This window comes from Clupea harengus, chromosome 8 (genome assembly GCF_900700415.2).
Source record: "Clupea harengus chromosome 8, Ch_v2.0.2, whole genome shotgun sequence".
Classification (NCBI taxonomy): Eukaryota; Metazoa; Chordata; class Actinopteri; order Clupeiformes; family Clupeidae; genus Clupea; species Clupea harengus.
In genome coordinates, this window is record NC_045159.1 from 21,179,285 (window position 1) to 21,199,321 (window position 20,037).

Sequence of the window (20,037 nt, forward strand, 5' to 3'; positions counted from 1 at the left end):
AACTGGACGGGAGCATTTGCTCGATCCCATAAACCACACCTGCTTCAGGTGTACAATAATAATTCAACGCAACGTGATGACTACCGTCCAATGTATATTTCCTATACTGTATTATAATGATTATACCTGATGTTATGTTTGGCAAATGCTTTAGGTTACAACATATGTATTTCCCAAAGGTATGGTGTGGCATTTCAGGCAGTCTGCTGCGATTAAGTATATGGTTGCTTCCAGTTAAAAGGGAGTTTTCCTTTGCCCCCGCCGCCTTGCTTGCTCTAGGAGTTCAAGCTCTGGGCTCTGTAAAGCGCCTTGACACAATTTCAATTGTTATCGGCGCTATATCAATACAATTGAATTGAATTGAAATGCACAGGCTGCACTCACAACAAGACAAAAAATGACCTTGAAGTTCCAGTTGCTACAAGTCCAAATCTGATCCCATAAAAGATCCGAACTGTCTGAAATGCCTTGACAAATCTGACAAACTCAAAAGATAGTGGCCAATCTGACTTTATCAAAGTCAGTCAATGAACGTGAAGTGAATGGAGGACAGATGATAAAGTAAAAGGCATTTTGGAGCAACAGCCTATGCCCTTGTGGTGAACAGAATCTGAATACAGTATTTTAATGAAAATGTGTTTATAGCTTGTAGAAAAAAATATCTCCGAGAATGGACATGGGTGAAGTTGACTGACTTTGAATTCAACTGAGCTATGTTGAGCTATGATTGCAATTCACATATTCACCACAGGGGTTTGGATCTAACGTCAATCACGGTTCAGGCATACAGCTACTGTAAGTTTTGACTGGTTTAAAGTTCTGGTTTGCACTGTGTTTTGCGACAAATAGAAATTCGTCTCCCGGAACTCTCAAATTTGACGACAACCTATTGTAGTTGTCTGCGTTCAACAATATTTTGCAACGATTCAGCGATTTAGTTAGATAGGTATCTAGATGTCCAGTTTGTGCTGTGGCTATGCTAGCTAGCCAACGTTAGCTACCAGTAAAGCAAAATGGCCAGCTTGCTACTAACTTGACTGACCAACGTCAGCTCTGAAGTTAGAGTCGTATGTGGGTTGTAAGGAAGTTCTTAAAAGTGTCTTTCTTCGTTTCACTCTTAAAACAAGGGCACTACATAGGTACGTGGTCTGGCCTGATGTCTGACTTAATTAGCCAGCTAACGTTAAGTTAAATTAGCTCTTTAGTTTGAAGGCTAACGTTAGCTGTTTTGATTTTTGAACTAACGTTAGCTAACGTGTATGTTAACCTATGATGTGATGTCTTTGTGTCACTAAGGTTTTCCTCACATAACCCTTTTTCTTCACACGACAATCTACGCATCTAAAGAAGCCAAAGCATCCATGGTTGGCTGATTTATTTAGAAAGTCGACTGGCACAGATATAGTAACTGTTTTTTTTGACAGTTTTGTTTCAGCGTCCTTTTTATAGCTGGCTAGCTGCGTAAGCTAGCATTAAGGAGCTATTTCTATGTACAATGCTTTCTAGTTGAACAATAACTAGCTAAATTACATAACCTAGCTAGGTTATCAGCTTCCTTTACATGACTAGCCCGTGGAGTAACTTATTGAAGTTGTGTAGAGCTTGCGGAGTTGCATCACGTTGGGCATTGCGATAACAATGCATTTCTGGATTGTTATTATGTGTGATAGTACTGGGAACCGACCATGATGCACCGCAGACATGCTCAAATGCAACTGCTGTAACTTAAATTTTCACTTGAAGCAAAGTCACCTCATCCTTTTATTTGTCTCGTAGGACCCAGAGCTGAAAATGTCCATCCTTGGCCTCAAGAAAAAACAGCCAAAGACTTTTAAAGTCAAAGTCATCACTATGGATGCTGAAATGGAGTTCAGCTGTGAGGTAATGGACCCTGCTTATATTGTTTGCCAACAACAGGGTGTAAGTTCAAATGACCAGAAACTGTAACGTCTCTTTTTCTTTAGGTGAAGTGGAAAGGAAAAGACCTGTTTGACCTTGTTTGTCGGACCATTGGACTTCGGGAAACTTGGTTCTTTGGTCTCAGATATAAGGTGAAAGACACCAACGCCTGGCTGAAGACAGAGAAACGGGTGAGTAAATGTAGGGTGCGCTGGCAATATGCAGCCATGTATTAGTCTTATGGTAGTTATGAACCAATCCCAACAGAGAGCCTAGGTCCAGTACAGACAGCTGTTATTTTGGCAACATGGAGCACCTGCTACATCTTTCAGTGGAGACTTCATAGTAGAGGTCATAGTAAAGGTCATAGTTCTGGAATAGGAACTGTATGAAAACATTGGAGTGGGCAATCCCTTATGGGCGTTTTAGCACTGTGTACTGAAAGTAGTGCCTGCAGGGGTAGTGCACAGCAGGATGAAGTTGAATTACATGGGGACATGACAACAATGAAGTAAATAAAAAGGGTACACAATAGCTAGGTTTGCCTTATTCATGATGAATGAAACTGCATAAATATGCTCTGTTTATCGACAGAGGGAAGAGATGCTTTAGCCCTAATGACCCAGGATGTGTTTCTTCAACCAGATTAATGATGTGTGGTTTTTGGACAATCTAAATTTGTTTGTTTGTTTGTGCTTCTGCAACAGGTCTTGGACCAAGATGTCCCTAAGGATTCCCCAATAACATTTCATTTCTTAGCAAAATTCTTCCCTGAGAAGGTGGAGGAGGAGTTGGTCCAAGAAATTACGCAACATCTCTTCTTCTTACAGGTAGGTGATAGAACCTGTGGAATTTCAGATTATTGGTTTATGCAAGTCTGTCTTAGTTCTTTCTTGCCACTCTGTATCATGGTATGTCTGCCTGGGTTTTCTGACAGTCATTTTGCACTAAATATGTGGGAGTGATGTTTATCATTTGATATTTACACCTTGGCTTGTTTTCACAACATTTAGCATATTTTTAATTAATTCATGCCTTTAGGTCTTAAAGGATGTGATTTTTGTGATTTAACATTTCTGACATCATCTGTGTGTGTTGAATTTGAACCCCAAAGGTTAAAAAGCAGATATTGGACGAAGAGATATTTTGTTCACCTGAAGCATCTGTTCTTTTGGCATCATATGCTGTTCAAGCAAAGGTTAGAAAACAAACCTACATTTTCTTCTGTCTACCTATGTAGGGTTTGGAAGGTTACCTTTAAAATGCAATAGGTTACAGATTACTAGTTATTAAGTTAAACATGAAATAAGTAATGTAACTATTCTAATTACTTCATCAGAGCAATGCAACATATTACAATTTGATTAATTTTTGATTGGCAGACGAGAGGCAGTGCAAATTCAAACAAGAGAACCATACTGTCAATTGAATGGAGCCTGTCTAGATGGCGTAGAGATGCAAAGCAATAGAATGAATGTTGTATTGCACATATTAAACTTTAAATTACAGTTACTGATCAAAATGTTGGTGATTATAAAGAGCATGTGAACAGCATGTGAAATATTTGAATATTTTGTCTGTATTTGTTCATGTCAGTATGGGGACTATGATCCAAACTTCCATAAACCTGGCTTCTTGGCCCAAGATGAACTCCTGCCCAAAAGAGTGAGTACTGGTGTGATTGCTAGTCATTATACTTTTTTTGCATTGTGTGTGTGTGTGTGTGTGTGTGGGGCCTCTGAAAAAGTGGGGAATGGTGTGATAATGTCTCATCTGCAGTCATTTTATGTCATTGTCTTTAAAAAAGGAGGGACTCAAATAGTTCCTGCAGATGTTCATGAGTTGGGTTTGGTTTATTCATTGGTCACATTTTGCACAAATGTAGATTTTAGATTTAGATTGAAATCAAATCAATTTATGTGTAAAAACAGGTTTTGATGCAGTATCAGATGACCCCAGACATGTGGGAGGAGAAGATCACTGCCTGGTATGCAGAACACAGAGGCATCGCCAGGTAACACGCTTCTGTCTTTAGAAACTTCTGCAAACCACCTTTGGTTCTGATTCTAAATAGAAACCTTGTTTGCTCATGGAGACCAGTGTTCTGTTAGCTGACTCGTTCTGTCTGGTTCCGAGGACCCTAGAACAATATGTTCAATTGAATGCAGTTTTAAAATTGTGATGAATTGCATAATCGTCCGCCTGAGAACTTTTGTTGGCTTCATGTTAAACATATTTGTCTTCAGGGATGAGGCAGAAATGGAGTACCTGAAAATCGCACAGGACCTTGAGATGTACGGCGTCAGCTACTTCTCCATTACAGTATGTTCCTTTTTGCTCATCGTTTACTCTGAGTCCTTGCTGCTGACTGCCTAGTACCAGAACATGATGATCAGATATCCATCACAAAAGCTGTCGTAATGATCACGTGTTTGCCTTCCATCACAAACGCTGTTGTAATGATAAGGGAATCCAACACACTCGGACTGTAATTAGGATGCGTTTCTTTGCTTTTGATTGCCAATTACAAGCTCTGTTGTCGTCAGCAAGTGTTTGAGATCCAGAGCGCTTATGCACCAATAATATCCTCTGATGTTTGGTAGCAAAACAAGAGGGACACAGAGCTGCAGCTGGGTGTGGACGCCCAGGGCCTGCACATCTACAGCCCCAACAGCAAACTCACCCCCAACAACTCCTTCCCCTGGAGCGGAATCCGAAACATCTCGTACAGCGAGAAAGAGGTGCGTGGCCACGAGCAGCTAGCTCATAACAACTGTTCCGAAATTCAGTGACCTTGAACTAAAGAATGCCTCATGAAGCTCAGCTTGACCTTGGCTCATAGTAAGAGACGTTTGAGAAGATATATGGTTGGATGGACGAATATATATATATATGGGATGAATATGTATATGGGATGGATATATTGTACACCTGAACCCAGCTGTGGATTAGGTTCTCTTGCTATATATGTAGGCAAACAGCCAGACTAATTAAATTTAATTTGTTTTTGATTGAGTTGATTTTAGACCATTGTGGTGCACTAATGCTGTTGATTATTTGCCTGCTGTTAGTTCACCATAAAGCCGCTTGACAAGAAGAAGGATGTTTTCAAGTTCTACTCCTCTCAGCTACGTGTTAACAAACTGGTAAGTCAAGAAATATATTTGGAATGTAGAATAATAAATTGTGGTTATAATTGGTTAGCTAGTTTGGTCTTATTCTTACTGCTTAATGGAATCTTTTATTGTTTCGAAACTATCATTTCATTGATTGAGATATCTAACAGAAGTAAATGTAAGCATGTAAATAGATTACCACACTGTTGGCTGCCAGTAGTTGACATTTAAGCGTCTGCTCAACAAATAGATGTGAATGTGATATAATGTCATGTAATTATAGATGTAAATGTGATGTAATGTAATATAGATTATAGATGTAAATGTGATGTATTTATCACAGATCCTGCAGCTCTGCATCGGGAACCATGACCTGTTCATGAGGAGGAGGAAGGTGGACTCCATAGAGGTCCAGCAGATGAAGGCTCTGGCCAAGGAAGAGAAGGCCAGAAAAAAGGTTTATATTCTTACTCAAGATTAATTGACTGAGGCATTGAATGGTTTCATGGATGCTTCAGTGATGATAACTGATATGAACTCAGCCCACCTTTTAATTGAGGAATTTAAATCATTATCTGATGCATTGAATTGGTTTCATGGATCAATTGTACTTCAGTGATAATAACTCAGCCCACCTCTTTATTCATTTACCTGTTTACCAGATAATTAGATACTATTGTCAGGTCCTCAGTTAGATAAGTGCTTGACTGCACTCAAAGTCAGCCTTCCCTTTACCCTCAGCTGACCTCCTGCTCAGGGTTGATTCTGAAGGATCGATGGATAGCATGATGGAGTAGCTAATTGAATTGGCAAATGTCAGTTTGATAAATGAAATGAATGAGCTGATTTTATTATAACGGCATGCTTCTTCTTCTCTGCTGCCTGGTGCCTGGTGGTGTGTGGTGTGTTTCTGCCCTGCCTGGTGCCTGGTGGTGTGTGTTCAGATGGAGAGGCAGGTGCTGGCCAGAGAGAAGCAGATGAGGGAGGAGGCGGAGAGGGCCAAGGAGGAGATGGAGCGACGCCTCTTCCAGCTGCAGGATGAGGCCCGCATGGCCAACGAGGCCCTGGTGAGGATTAGCACTGCATACACACACACACACACACACACACACACACACACAGATATACACACAGATATGTGCATGTGACTTGTTTATTTTGTATATTTAAGAGGTTCTTAAGAACTGTGTTCCTGTAAAGGGAGGTATTATTTTGGATAAAAACATCAGCTAAATTAATACATTTAAATGTCCATAAGCAGTAAAATAATCTCTCTCTTTCTCCTTCCTCAGCTTCGCTCGGAGGAGACGGCGGACCTGCTGGCAGAGAAGGCCCAGATTGCAGAGGAGGAGGCCAAGCTGCTGGCACACAAGGCCGCGGACGCGGAGCAGGAGAGGCAGCGGCTGGAGGTGACGGCGCTCAAGACCAAGGAGGAGAAGAGGCTGATGGAGCAGAAGATGCGAGAGGCCGAGCAGCTGGCCGTCAAGCTGGTGGAGCAGTCCGAGAGGAGGTCAGAGGAGCCGTTTACTCACAGTGAAGGAGGGCAGTGAGCAGAAGACCAGGCCTCGGGCTCTGTGAAGCACTTTTTAATTACAGTGAAGGAGTATATGGAAATGGAGTTTTTCTAGGAGACCAGGCCTTGGTCTCTGTGAAGCACTTTGAGGTGTAAATTGCTAATGCTGCTATAGAAATAAATTGATATAAAATGAAATTGGATTGAATTGATGGAGTTTAGCAGCTTAGCGCAGCACAAGAGAAATTGGCTATCCGAATGAGTGAACAAAAACTGTAGAAAATGAGAGGGGTGAATATAATGATCGGTGCAGGCTAAATGTAAATCAAAAGTAGAAGTCTCTGACCAAGGTTATTAAAGGGTTTGCCATGCCAGTGCTAGAGGTTTTGCCATGAGAGTAACTGTGTAAGCGTGTTGAATGTTGTGAAAAGTGTTTTTATTGTGGTGGACTCATGTATACTTCAGGCCAGAGAGGTGGGTCGCCTCCTGAGGATGATAGCGCTCACATTCTCATAGATATCAGCTTGGCTTCAGCCATGTGTGAGTCATAATCACAGCTTGACTGGGTTCAGTGTTTGCTCGTATGTCCTGAGCTGAGCACACTGCATTGGATCCGAATGGTCCGAACAGACGGCTGAACCAGGCGGAAGCATGTGATTAAATGACGTGACTGGGTATTATTGTTGTTGTTGTTGTGTAAAGGGAGAGCGCTTAGAACCACAAGCAGTGGAAAGTTTCTACAGATGCAAGCAGAGTAACATCAGTGAGAAATTCTAATTGTCAGTATCAGTTAATTTACAGTGTACCCCCAGCCTGTCAGCGGTCTGTGACTGCAAGCATGTCGAGACTACAAATGCTTAAAGCTGTTCTCATAGATTCCGCCTGATTGGCCAGCTCAGACTTAAACTGCACACCTGACTTCCTGGATGGCCATTTTGCAATTGATATTAGGATTTCATTTCCTATCTCTGTCCCTAATCAACTTGGTTTGTGTTTAAGAGCTTCAGCTTGTTACAGTTTACTTGGTGTCAGTCTGTTTGTTTGTTTGTTTATTTGTTTGTTCTAACCTCCACCCTAATTGTCTTGTAGGTTAAAGGAGGCTGATCACCTAAAGCAGGACCTGACCGAGGCCAAGGATGCAGAACGGAGGGCTAAGCAGAAGCTTGTGGAGATCACCAAAACCACATACCCGGTATACATATAGATAAATATAGTCTCAGCAGGCATCTCACACACATACCCGGTAGGATATATACATATATATATATATATATATAGTCTCAGCAGGCCTCTTACACACATACCCGGTAGGATATATACATATACAGTGGGGAAAATAAGTATTTGAACCCCTGCCGATTTCGCAAGTTTGGCCACTTGCAAAGAAATGTTTGATCTATAATTGTAATGGTAGGTGTATTTTAACAGTAAGAAATAGAATATCGACAAACAAATCCAGCAAACTGCATTTTATGACATTTATGACTTTATTTGTATTTGATGCATAAAATAAGTATTTGAACCCCCAAGCAAACAGCAAGAATTCTGGCTCCCAATGACCAGTTATATGCCCAAGAAGCACACAGATTAGTCCTCATTAGGCCTAACAAGGTACACCTGATCTCAACTGGTGACGTGTATAAAAGAAACCTGTCCAAAGAATCATACTTCACACCTTCAACCTCACCACCATGGGCAAGACCAAAGAGTTGACCAAGGACGTCAGAGATAAGATTGTAGACCTGCACAAGGCTGGAATGGGTTACAAAACCATCGGCAAGCAGCTTGGTGAGAAGCAGACAACTATTGGTGCGATTATTCGTTAATGGAAGCAACACCAAACAACTGTCAATCGCTCTAGGTCTGGGGCTCCATGCAAGATATCCCCTCGTGCGGTATCGGTGATCATCCGAAAGGTGCAGAATAACCCCAGAACTACACAGGGGGAGCTTGTGAATGATCTCAAGGCAGCTGGGACCACAGTCACCAAGAAAACCATTGGCAACACACTACGCCGTAATGGTTTGAAGTACTGCAGCACTCGCAAGGTCCCCCTGCTCAAGGAAGCACATGTACAGGGCCGTCTGAAGTTTGCCAATGAACACTTGAATGATTCTAAGGAGGATTGGGAGACAGGATGTGGTCAGATGAGACCAAAATCAAGCTCTTTGGCATCAACTCGCGTTTGGAGGGGGAAGAATGCTGAATATGACACCATCCCCACCGTCAAGCATGGAGGTGGAAACATTATGCTTTGGGGCTGTTTCTCTGCCAAGGGTACAGGACGACTCCACTGCATCGAGGGGACTATGGATGGGGCCATGTAACGTGGAATATTGGGCTTGAACCTCATTCCCTCATTCCCTCCCATTGAAAACGCAACCTTAAGGATTTGGAGAGGGTCTGCAAAGAGGAGTGGACCAAAATCCCTCCTGAGATGTGTGTAAACCTGGTGACCAACTACAAGAAAAGTCTGACGTCTGTGCTTGCCAACCAGGATTATTCCACCAAGTACTAAGTCATGTTTTGCTAGGGGTTCAAATACTTATTTTCTGCATCAAATGCAAATTAAGTCATAAATGTTATAAAATGCAGTTTTCTGGATTTTTTTTGTTGATATTCTGTTTCTCACTGTTAAAATACACCTACTATTACAATTATAGATCACACATTTCTTTACAAGTGGTCAAACTTGCGAAATCGGCAGGGGTTCAAATACTTATTTTCCCCACTGTATATAGTCTCAGCAGGCCTCTTACACACATACCCGGTAGGATATATATATATAGTCTCAGCAGGCCTCTTACACACATAGCCGCTAGAATATATACATATATATATATATATCAGCAGGCAGTGTGCATTTTCTAACTGACCATATATTCAATTTTGTGTGCTCCGCAGTTGACTGTTGTAGTTCTGCTTGCACACCTGATTAAACTTATAATTCTGTGTGTGTGTGTGTCAATGTGTATCTGTGTGTGTGTGTGTGTGTGTGTGTGTGTGTGTGTGTCCAGGTCATCGCTTCTTACTCCGCCCCTCCCGCCACCACTGACTACCCTGAGGCATCCCCGGAGACGGCCTCACTCAGAATGGACTTCAAGGACTCTGACATGAAGAGGCTGTCTATGGAGATTGAGAGAGAGCGGTACGTGCTGTTGTGTCCACGCAGGGTGACTTGCACCCTTAAAATGCATTGAGGTGTCCACTTTTGCTATATCCTAGAAAGCTGAGCAACAGGGATGTAAACCTTTAAAGGGTGAAAGGTGTAAAATAACTGGAAGCTCAATGAAAATGGAACAGGAAGTCCATCTTTCTACTATAACAATAAATAGGTGACTCATTGTGCATCTGTGTGATGCAAGGAATGTGTTTTGCGATGCAGCCAAAACATTATGCCGCAAAAGTACTACATTTGAGTACTGTGTGTGCGCGCGTTTGTGTGCGTGTGTGTGTGTGTGTGCGCGTGTGTTTGTGTGCGTGTGTGTGTGTGTGTCACCTCTAGACTGGAGTACATGGAGAAGAGCAAGCACTTACAGGACCAGCTGAAGGAGCTGAAGGGTGAGATCGAGTCTTTGAAGCTGGAGGAGCAGCAGCAGGCTGGCCTGTTTGGCCTGTATCCACAGCAGACCCGCGCCTACTCCGAGCCCCACTACATACCTCACAGCAACGTAAGGGCGCTGCGCTAACCCAGCACAGAAACGTCACGGGAGAAGAGGGATAAGAGGGACTCTGTAACGCTGAACATGGCGGATTGTATAAAGAGCCAATCACGTTGTTGGAAACCGCATAACTGATATAATGCCTCCGCTGTACGTTCTGTTTATTTCCATTGTTGCCATAGTAATAGCCGCGCCACAAAAATTGGTGTATGCGCAGTGAGCAAGTCAACACAAAGAATACAGTATTTGCTTATTTGAGCAGTTAGGGAAACAATGTTCACACCGTTTATGTCAGATTTAAACACAGATTCACGTGATGTACTCTCTTTGACCATCCTGTGTGGAGCTATGAATCCCCCTCACCCCCAATTCATCTAGATGGGAGCCTGATCTCCCCCCATTCATCTAGATGGGAGCCTGATCTCCCCCCATTCATCTAGATGGGAGCCTGATCTCTCCCCATTCATCTAGATGGGAGCCTGATCTCCCCCCATTCATCTAGATGGGAGCCTGATCTCTCCCCATTCATTGAGATGGGAGCCTGATCTTGTTTGCCCGAAATAGCTGCCCGGAGGCGTTGCCAAGATGGCTGCCGAGTGGCAAGACTGTCTTATAAGGACTTTGTCCGGCACAAAGCCTCAAACTCTCACATTTATTCAGTTAGCGCATTGCTTTCATTCATAGAAGCTCACGGTCCAGGAAGAGGAGGCATTTTCGGCGAAATATGTGCACACTAGAATCCACGCAGCATGTTATTCTAATAGTTAAACAATAGGAAAGGAGTTTAGGTCTATGACCCTCCAAAGATTGATGTTTGTGACTGGCTTGAGAAAGTAAACTGATAAAGTTTGACTAGCTTTTAATTGATCGATTACAGGAGCACTTTATTGAACCGAACTTGGTTCAGGAGTACCTCTAGTCAGCCAGTTGCAGTCCAGTAACAGCAGATTGGCACCACTGTTGCTCTCACTAATGCCAGGAAATAGCAGGTAGTATAATGCTGCTAGGACATCGGAGGTAGTATAATAGTTTTTTGTACAGTATGTGGCGACAGGCAGATCGGAGAGATTGACATTGACCTTTGGATATCATGTTCTGTTCTATTTAGATAGACAGTAGTTTAGTAGTGTATTATTTTAGGGCTGTCAAAGTTAACGCGTTAATCTATGAGATTATTGTGGCCGAGATTAACGCGATTAAATAACGCAGTTAACGCAACTTTGTTTACTTCCGGTGTGCGTTGACCTCTGACACGAAACCGTCGCGTGCCTGCAGTCAGTTAGATAGGAGAGACCAATACGGTAATTAGTTAATCTAATTTATTAGTTAATCTAATTAGTTAATCTATTGACAGCCCTATATTATTTACATAGACAGTGTTAGATAATATTTGAACTAGTGCTGTCAGTTAAACGCGTTATTAACGGCGTTAACTCGACCCCTTTTAACGCTGTCATTTTTTTATGGCGAGATTTTCTTTTTTAAGAATAATGTTATTTTTGGCCTCGCAAACTGTGTAGTAGGCTAACGTTACGGGTTGAGTGAATGGTGAGCGCGATACGGCGAAATGGATGATATAAAGCTTCTGAATGAAAAGTTTACTTTTAAAAGTTGTGTTGTGCAAAAGAAGCGAGCTTCACTGTTGTCTGAAAAGGTCAACAGGCAGCTGGCTGAAAGCAAAGAACTAGTAGGCTTACCTTTTATTGGTAACCTAACTGTTACGGTTTATTGTTTCTGAAATAAGAGGCCTGACTGCTATGTTCCCAGCAAACTTGAAAAAAAAAGAAAATATTAAAGTAACACTATGCAACAATTTGACACTTTTTGAGATATGGTTTTACAGGCAACTAGTTTTGGTACCATCCTCAAATTCATTTTGATAGCATATGGTCATGTGAAGGACAGATAAACACATGTGTCTTCCCCACTAGCCATCCAGGATATGCCCTATGTAGTTCTGTGTAACGGGCTGGTACACCCTGCAAAAATGGAAGAAAAGCATTCACACGCATGACATTGCCAGCTAAACTGCAAAAAGACACCAGTTAGTGCGTTGGCAAGCTTCTATCAGTGTCAGCTGGGCTGTTGGTGGTGTTTGCAAGGTTTTTGCATGCCTTTTAGGTAGTTAGCTTACTAGTTATGGAACAGAACTCCGTATTGCTGCTTTAAGCCATGGTTTAACTGCACTATAGGCTGAGTCCTTGTTTACCTGAAATGTGCACTTTAAAATTTGATTTTGTACCGCCCTGTTCGGCAATGTTGGTTTTCAATAAAATAAAACATTTGCATAAAGCAAGCCAATCCACTTTTCCATGTTGATAAGGGCATTAAAATACAAATGAAAGGATGGAAAAAATAAATAAATGAAGGGACATTTAGAATAGATAAAAATGTGCGATTAATCGCGATTCATTTTGAGTTAACTATGACATAAATGCGATTAATCGCGATTAAATATTTTAATCGTTTGACAGCACTAATTTGAACATTATAGGTTGTACTGTATAGATGGTGTAGTCAGACTGAATGGTTGACACAACAGCCCGTGTTTCTTGTGTTTGAATGAGTGTTAATTTTGTGTGTGTGTGTGTGTGTGTGTGTGTGTGTGTGTGTGTGTGTGTGTGTGTGTGTGTGTGTGTGTGTGTGTGTGTGTGTGTGTGTGTGTGTGTGTGTGTGTGTGTGTGTTTGTGTGTTTTTATTTTTCAGCGAAACTCTGCCTATATGACTCAGATGGCCTACTTTGAAGAGGTGTGAGGAGAGACTCCTCATCAAGAGGAGGAGGAAGAGGAGGGAACAGTACATATCCACCTTCACCTGGATGTGCGTAGCTGTGTTTAGCAATGAACACTCACTCACTCTCTCGCTCACACGCACACACACACACACACACATGCAAGAAGCAGAACATTTCAACCGACACACTAACTCCTATTTTGAGTCCTATGAATAACTTTGTGTTTGTCTTGCATTTCATGGTCACCACATGTTAAGTGATGTGTGCATTTGGTTGTGTACACCTTTCTTCCTTGTGCTTTAATTTCAAACTGAGGTTTCATTGTGCACAGAGCCTAATTCCTGCCAAACTTCTGTACCTTCGACAAATGGGTTGAAAAAGGGATTAATGGCCGCCAATAAGTTTGATCATTTAAATCCTCCGACACAGTTTCGTGCTATGATATTGCTGTGAAATTTAAGAACTATTTGAAGAGACGGCACCAGAAAGTGAGTCGCAGCAAGTTTAGGATCGATATTACATCATGTCTGTCCGAAACCTTTCAATTGTTTGTTTCCTTCTCTGATCTTTAAGGTCCTTTAGAGCGAGGTGGTTTGCACTAGGAGCCTGTTTAACTTCTATTTCTAATATATTTGCAAGTTAACTATACATTTATTTGCTTTTTTGTACACTAAAATGTTGACCTTTGCCTTAAACTTGTGAGCTTTGCCTTCAACGTTTTTTTTATTAAGGGATTGTTGTGTAAAATGTAAAAAAAAAAAAAAAAAAAATGGATATATGCACACACATGTTGTCCTCACACTACAGTAGTGCTTTGGCATCGCAGCTACGTTTAGGATATCACTGCCCACTGCCGTAAACCCATTCGGGACATCACTGCCAACTGCCGTAAACACGTTTAGCTCGCCGTACTCAACCAGCAGTCTGAGGGGAAGCACCACACACACACACACACTGATCAAGTCGTTTTGTATGTTTTTTTACGAATGTGTGTAATTTAATACAATCAGTTCCTCAGTGTTTGGAGGAAAATCTATCTTGTTACTGATGTGAGCAATATTATGTTATCAGATCAGTCAAGTGTGGTTCTTTGGCCTTTAAGCCCATCAGCTATTGACTCTCTTCGCTTACATGTGCATTACATGTTATTTTTGTGTGATTTTTTCCAACACTAATTTTGTTGATTTATGTCCAGGTTTCTCTGTTGTTTAAATGCCATGAGAAGCCAGTGTGGGACTTCTTGCTAGTTGTTGCTGGATCCTCAAGTTCCATTGAGCATGTACACTGAGAGACTTGGGGAAATCACAGGAAGCTCCTGTGACCATCAGTAATGTAGTCCTAGCTACCCAGTCTTACTGATTAACAGCTGCCATATGAAGACACATCAAACTGGTTTTATTTTCTGTTTTGTCGGGGGGATTTGTAATACTGTAGGCTCCCAGCTTAGAACCCGTGGATGGAGGTCATATTTGTGTTGTTTGTAGGCCTGTTAGGGGACGACAAACAACAACAACAACAACAAAAAAAAAAAGTCAATTTTAAGTCAAGAAAAAATTTAATGCAAAAAGTTGTTGCATTGTAGGAAAAAAATCAGCACTGCTGGTGCAGGATGGAGCCGCTCATATTCCGTGTAGTGTAGTGTTGTACAAACTCTTCATTTTAGTATTCTGTGTGTTTCCACCACTGACATGTGCTGCAAGAAACTCATTTAAACCGTGGAAGAGCACAGGAGGAGGATGGAGTGTTTGAAATCAGTAGTCTGTTCAGTAAGGAGAGGTGGAGGAGGCAGACTTTAGAATAGTTTCATGCTTTTAGATCATATGGGTTACAGTTGGATTGAACGCCGTTGTTTTTTTTTCCATTTTTTTTTTGTTGGCTGTGGTGGGAGATTTTCATTATGCAGTATTGTCTCGTTGTAGATAGACGTTGCCATATTTTTGCTCATCTTTGATATTCTGGTTTATGCGGAGAATATATTTTTGTTATGCATTGAGAGTCTTAAACATGTCTTGATATCAAAGAAAGACAGATATCCGCTGCTGAATGTCTGACAGAATGGTCATGGACGATGTATAAAAGTTTTTGTAGAGGTCACAGAAGGCCTGTGGAATTTTATTGTTGAAAAGCCCAGGTGTTCTATGGAGGTGGAGCACGAGTCGGCATGGCAACAGCCTGGCATGAATGGGCAGGTGAAGAGATGTGTGGGTGATTCTGTGACACGCCAAGCACGGCATTGCCAACCCCTGTTTCACCACCTCCTCGCATGAGAGATGTGTGTGGCGTCTTGCTGGGCAGTACTGATCTTGTGTTAGGCCTTTCATTGGCAGGACCATGATCATGTTATTTCTTCAGTCACATCCATGATGGTGGTCTCCTGCCACTGTGAAATAGTAGACTACACGAGAAAGATACGTTTGTAAACAAACAATGTAGAGAAAGCCACCCCTGTATAAAGTGGATACTCAGGACAAGACCAGAGCACCTCTTGTCAGAGTCGAGCAGACTTCATGAGGAATCACTTGTTTGTATAAATAGATTAAGGGACATTTCCCCAGTTGTCTGTAAGCATAATAGAAATGACAAATTATGTGGTATCTGTGAAAACCATTTTGTGGACTGTAGTGGTCCTTTTGGGAGATACTGTTAGGTTTTTAAACCTAATTTAAGATCATATATCAGAGCTCAACCGTGCTGTTTTAGTGCAGCACTTCACCAGCACAAGCAAACACTTCACCTCGCTTTCAGTTTGCCAGAGGAACTTCTTGTGCCTTGAACACTATGCAATTTTATTTAAAGCAAAAAAACTAGGAATATGATTTTTTTTTTTTTTTTGCCTGACTGATTACTCCATTACGTTTCCTTTGTTTTAATACTGAGACAGTTCAATGTTCTGCCTGCAGCAGGGAGTGTCTCAAAAATACTGCAGAGGAAACAGTGTCAATTGTTATGTGTGTAATACGTACAAACCCTTATGTGTTAAACATCACCAATAAAGGATGGGCGTTTGTATGCTTCACAAATTCTCCACTATGTGTGCAGTGAAGAATGATGTTTTTTTTGTGTGTTCTTTTTTAATACTCTGAATAAAGGTAAAAATATTTTTGTTTTGTTAATTTTCTGTTGTACTTTTGCATTTTGTCCCAACACCAGTGTTGAGCAGGAACAGAACTGATTGAGATCTGCACCGCATGCTTCCAATAGTATGCTAAAACAGCATGCGTCCAATAGTATGCTAAAACAGCATGCGTCCAATAGTATGCTAAAACAGCATGCGTCCCTGTACAGCGATACATCACATTATGCTATTATTGTTCACAGTAGTTTGCTTTTTTTTGGCGCCAAAGATTTTGATTAATGCCATAGCTGGTCTGAATGCGGTACAAAATTAAGAAATCCCATCTTTTTATTCTGCCTTTACATTGTTATCATAGGTAGTTCTAAAAGCTTGGATCAACATGCATATTCTTTAAACTATATAAATGTAATGATAAAAGAAAGCATATACATTTGAACATTAACTGTATTAATTGCAGTGACCCATCAACAACACAAAATCAGACATCAAATGTCTTTCATTTTGTGATTTTTGGGTTGGTTTGGATATTTGGAGTGTGTTTTGTATGTTAGTGTCTGGATAAGCAAGGAAGAGGCACGGCTGGAATCAGTACAGTGCGGCCTTGTTGACTTCATGCTGTCATATTAAGTTGACTTGGAAGGCTTCACAATGACAGAGCTGCCAGTGACGAGGGTGGAGTGGAATTCAACCATGAAGCTGTTCTTCGCTCTGTGCAGGAAGTGAACGTATCGAACTCCTGGGCCGTACCCTGAGAAGACGTGGGAAACCTGAAAAAGCACACACACAACACACACAAGCGTGACGATATATTAGAAGTCTTACCATTAGCTTTACGTACCACTTAACTAAGATGTGTTTATGGTCTAGGCCTGTTCTGCAGTGAATGTGGCCACTCAGGTCTAGGCCTGTTCTGTTTGCTGCATTTTGGTTACGGTGTGTTACATACTCCCATGGATCCGCTACACTAGATTCTATTTTTCTTCTCAACTTGTTCTAGTCTGAACTGTCTGTCAGGATGACACATTTCCTTCATAATATTCATGCCGGTAACAGAGACCTGGATATTATTCTACCACCTGCATACTGCAGTGACCCCTAATATAAGCATGCCTTCATGTGCTCCCTGTGCATCTCACCTGTTTCCAGGTATGGGAGTAGTTCTCCAGGTCCTCTCGGGGGTTGCTAGTGAACTCACTGATGACCGTCTGACCATCACTGCCCAGCAGCCTCACCTGAAGCTGGTAGATGGACTCATGCAGCTGAGACTCCTCATACCTGTACAAATGCACGTCACACACCTAGGTTAGATTTAGGAACTGGTCCATTACTGCAGTCTCTGATGAGCCAACTCCTGCTCGACTTATCCTGCCTAATGTCATATAGAACAACTTGTATCTACTGTATTGTAAAGTAATGTAATATCGCCATATAGAACAACTTCTATACATCTTTTCCCATTGTTAACCCTTCTAGTAATATAGCGTAATCTACTGCATTGTAATGTAATATCGCCATATAGAACAACTGCTATACATCTTTTCACATTGTTTATCCTTCTAGTAATATAGTGTAATCTACTGTATTGTAATGTAATTTAAATATTCCCATTTAAACTTAATCTCAGATGAAATCTTACTCTAAGAATCCAGTGACTCAGAAGTATGTTTGATTCACAAGCCTTGAGTAAGATTTACGGTTGCGTCACAAGTTTCCTGTGATTTACTCAACTATCGGTTATGTCTTGTAATTCTTGTGCAATCTCAAGATGCATATGACTGGCCTGTGGTTTGTGTGGTAGGCATGGCAACATTAAGTTTACAACGGTTTTCCCCCTTTCATCTCTTTCATTGCCACACTGAACCACCAGCTACCCATATATGGACCCAATACTGTCACACTATCATGTAAGAATAATAGTAAGGTTTCTTCAATGAAAGTAATATTTGCATCAAAAAGGTGATATCTGTGTAAAGTTACAATATGCAACACTTTCTTATCGATCTAGCACTTGCAAGAGACAAAACAAGTCTCTCCTCTGTGAACATGACTGAAATCCTGAATCCTAAGTCTGACAGTCAAGGCTCACTGAGAAACTAAGAAGGGTACATATCTCTGTAATGCTTCCCAGACTGGTCCATGAGGCTGGCTAACACAAGCATTGAGGGTTGGCTTCTGCTGTTAACATTAACTGTTATCTCAATGTTTAAAGGGCAAAATAAGCTTTGCCATTCAAGTATAGCATAGACAAACCAGTAGAACTAGTACCAAATAACGGAAATGTATACCACATGATCCACTCACCAATCTTCGACTGCAATGTCTGGTTGGAAATCATCAAGCAGCTCTGGCCATAACCCCTCTTCTAAGAGGTCCACACGCTGTTCCAGGGTTAGCCAGCTGAGGGCCAGAGAGAGGGCAATCGCACTCAATGAAAACATCAAACATGTAGTCTATGCAGTGACATAGGCAACTACTTCAATCCGCCATTACAAGATTGTCATAACCATCTCAGTAACATATGCTGTAACTTATGACATAAACCCGCCATTATTAGATTTACATACTCATCTCATTCACATGTTATAACAGCTGCCATATGCCATCATAACGTCATAACAGCTTGTTTTAACAATATAACAGTGTGATGTTACCATTCTCTACTGTCATTCAACGAAAACTATAACATGACACTGCAATATGATTTAAAATAGTTGGCGTAGATGCCATGAAAACTTAAACAAATGGCATCTTCCATGGTTATGCTGGTCAATGATGGAAAGTTTAAACAAAGTGTGGCTGCCTACACGTCAAAAGCAGTCTGTGTGTTTGTGTGTGTGTGTGTGTGTGTGTGTGTGTGTGTGTATGTGCCACTTTGCTGACCTGAACTGGGGAAGGTGGCACACTACAGCACCGGCAGGTACATTCACATTTTCATACAACATCTCCCCTTTACTTTTGGTCCATCCTGAATAGTCACCTAGAAGACACAGATGCACCCAGATAAAGTTGATCTAACTTGTTTTGTCTAATGTGTACTGAGAAAAAATATGGTTAATTTGTAATTCTTCAAATCAATATGCGCCAAAAAGTAAAATTATCTCTGCATATTTTCATTTAAAGTGTTAGATAGACTATCCTAGTTAAGCAGACCAATTAAGGTTTCATTTTTTATTTGACAAAAACCGAACCAGTGTAAGCTTGAATATAAATCCATGATGGACACTAATTTAGGACAGACAAAAGATACTGTTTTCAGTAACCACTCCTCATGCTTGATGACCAACTGTATACCTTTAGGCTCGGAGGGTGGAGGTGCGTTGCTGTAGTCTGGTGGAACCTCAGACAGCTCTGGCTCTGGTGGTGGCTCATGGTGAGTCTCGCCTACAAATCACACAAACAAACAAACATGCTTAACAACCAACTGTCAAAAAAATAGAGATCTTACGAAATGTTCAGTTCAATTCATTTGTATTTATATAGTGCCCACAACAGCTGAAATTCTCTCACGGCGCTTTTACTGTCGTTTTTGACAGATGAAGCCTATGACAGACACGTGACTCAGCCAGTTGGACATCAGCGCCAACCTTCCCGGAAGCGTTTGTGTACACATGAGAACTTAGTTGTAATTAGAATAAATTAACGAAATAGCTCGCAGACAACGTTTGCAAGTATAAAAAGTTTGACATATTTATTAACTTCCAATGTCCGACACTATCTTACCCCTCAGAATGGACCTGCACATAAGCTACGCTAGTCGTAGCCACCAAATTGTAAGGAAGATGAAGTAATGTTATTACCGTGAGGAGCAGGATTCTTCAGTAAATTTCGTCCAAGGGGTTTACGTTCGTAGACTAACTTCCAGTCAACACTGTCGGGCATGGAAATTCCGCTGGACTTCAGATGGTACTCATTTTCGCATTTCTCCTTCCACTCCGCCATTGTGTCACTAGCAGCAATATGCTTGTTGTAGTGAGATCAGGACGTGAATCATCGTTCCTTTTTACGGTCCATGCCCCACCCTGTGACAGACGTATTAG

General features: G+C 41.4%; 2 protein-coding genes across 4 annotated transcripts; one reads left to right on the top strand and one right to left on the bottom strand.

Moving 5' to 3' along the window:
- The first annotated feature begins 695 nt into the window (after window positions 1–695).
- Window positions 696–16,037, top strand: nf2b (neurofibromin 2b (merlin)). 3 transcript variants are annotated; one of them, XM_012816497.3, is made up of 17 exons: window positions 696–795; window positions 1,777–1,881; window positions 1,965–2,090; window positions 2,607–2,729; window positions 3,014–3,097; window positions 3,496–3,564; window positions 3,831–3,913; window positions 4,146–4,221; window positions 4,503–4,640; window positions 4,971–5,045; window positions 5,359–5,472; window positions 5,960–6,082; window positions 6,308–6,525; window positions 7,618–7,720; window positions 9,546–9,676; window positions 10,034–10,199; window positions 12,897–16,037. In XM_012816497.3, exons 2-17 carry the CDS (start codon window positions 1,792–1,794, stop codon window positions 12,942–12,944), a joined length of 1,767 nt encoding a protein of 588 aa, XP_012671951.1. In that variant the 5' UTR covers window positions 696–795; window positions 1,777–1,791; the 3' UTR covers window positions 12,945–16,037. The 3 variants fall into 3 exon arrangements, with proteins under 3 accessions (XP_012671951.1, XP_031428163.1, XP_031428164.1); XM_031572303.2 differs by lacking the exon at window positions 696–795 and adding an exon at window positions 839–1,078; XM_031572304.2 differs by lacking the exon at window positions 696–795 and adding an exon at window positions 1,161–1,364.
- A 260-nt stretch (window positions 16,038–16,297) lies between these two features.
- Window positions 16,298–20,029, bottom strand: nccrp1 (P1, F-box associated domain containing). Its single transcript, XM_012816526.3, has 6 exons — window positions 19,798–20,029; window positions 19,292–19,381; window positions 18,881–18,977; window positions 18,302–18,397; window positions 17,137–17,275; window positions 16,298–16,767 (listed from the first exon to the last, which is right to left on the bottom strand). Exons 1-6 carry the CDS (start codon window positions 19,937–19,939, stop codon window positions 16,624–16,626), a joined length of 708 nt encoding a protein of 235 aa, XP_012671980.1. The 5' UTR covers window positions 19,940–20,029; the 3' UTR covers window positions 16,298–16,623.
- Window positions 20,030–20,037: the final 8 nt, after the last annotated feature.

Bases quoted from the DNA above. Each gene is read 5' to 3' on its own strand.
- nccrp1 (XM_012816526.3), bottom strand. From the start codon at position 19,939: ATGGCGGAGTGGAAGGAGAAATGCGAAAATGAGTACCATCTGAAGTCC. The intron at 19,382-19,797 runs GTAATAACATTA...TGTGATTTGTAG, and splicing joins GAAGAATCCTGCTCCTCACG to GCGAGACTCACCATGAGCCA. The intron at 18,978-19,291 runs GTATACAGTTGG...TGTGTCTTCTAG, and splicing joins TCCACCCTCCGAGCCTAAAG to GTGACTATTCAGGATGGACC.
- nf2b (XM_031572303.2), top strand. The intron at 3,098-3,495 runs GTTAGAAAACAA...TGTTCATGTCAG, and splicing joins CATATGCTGTTCAAGCAAAG to TATGGGGACTATGATCCAAA. The intron at 5,046-5,358 runs GTAAGTCAAGAA...TATTTATCACAG, and splicing joins AGCTACGTGTTAACAAACTG to ATCCTGCAGCTCTGCATCGG.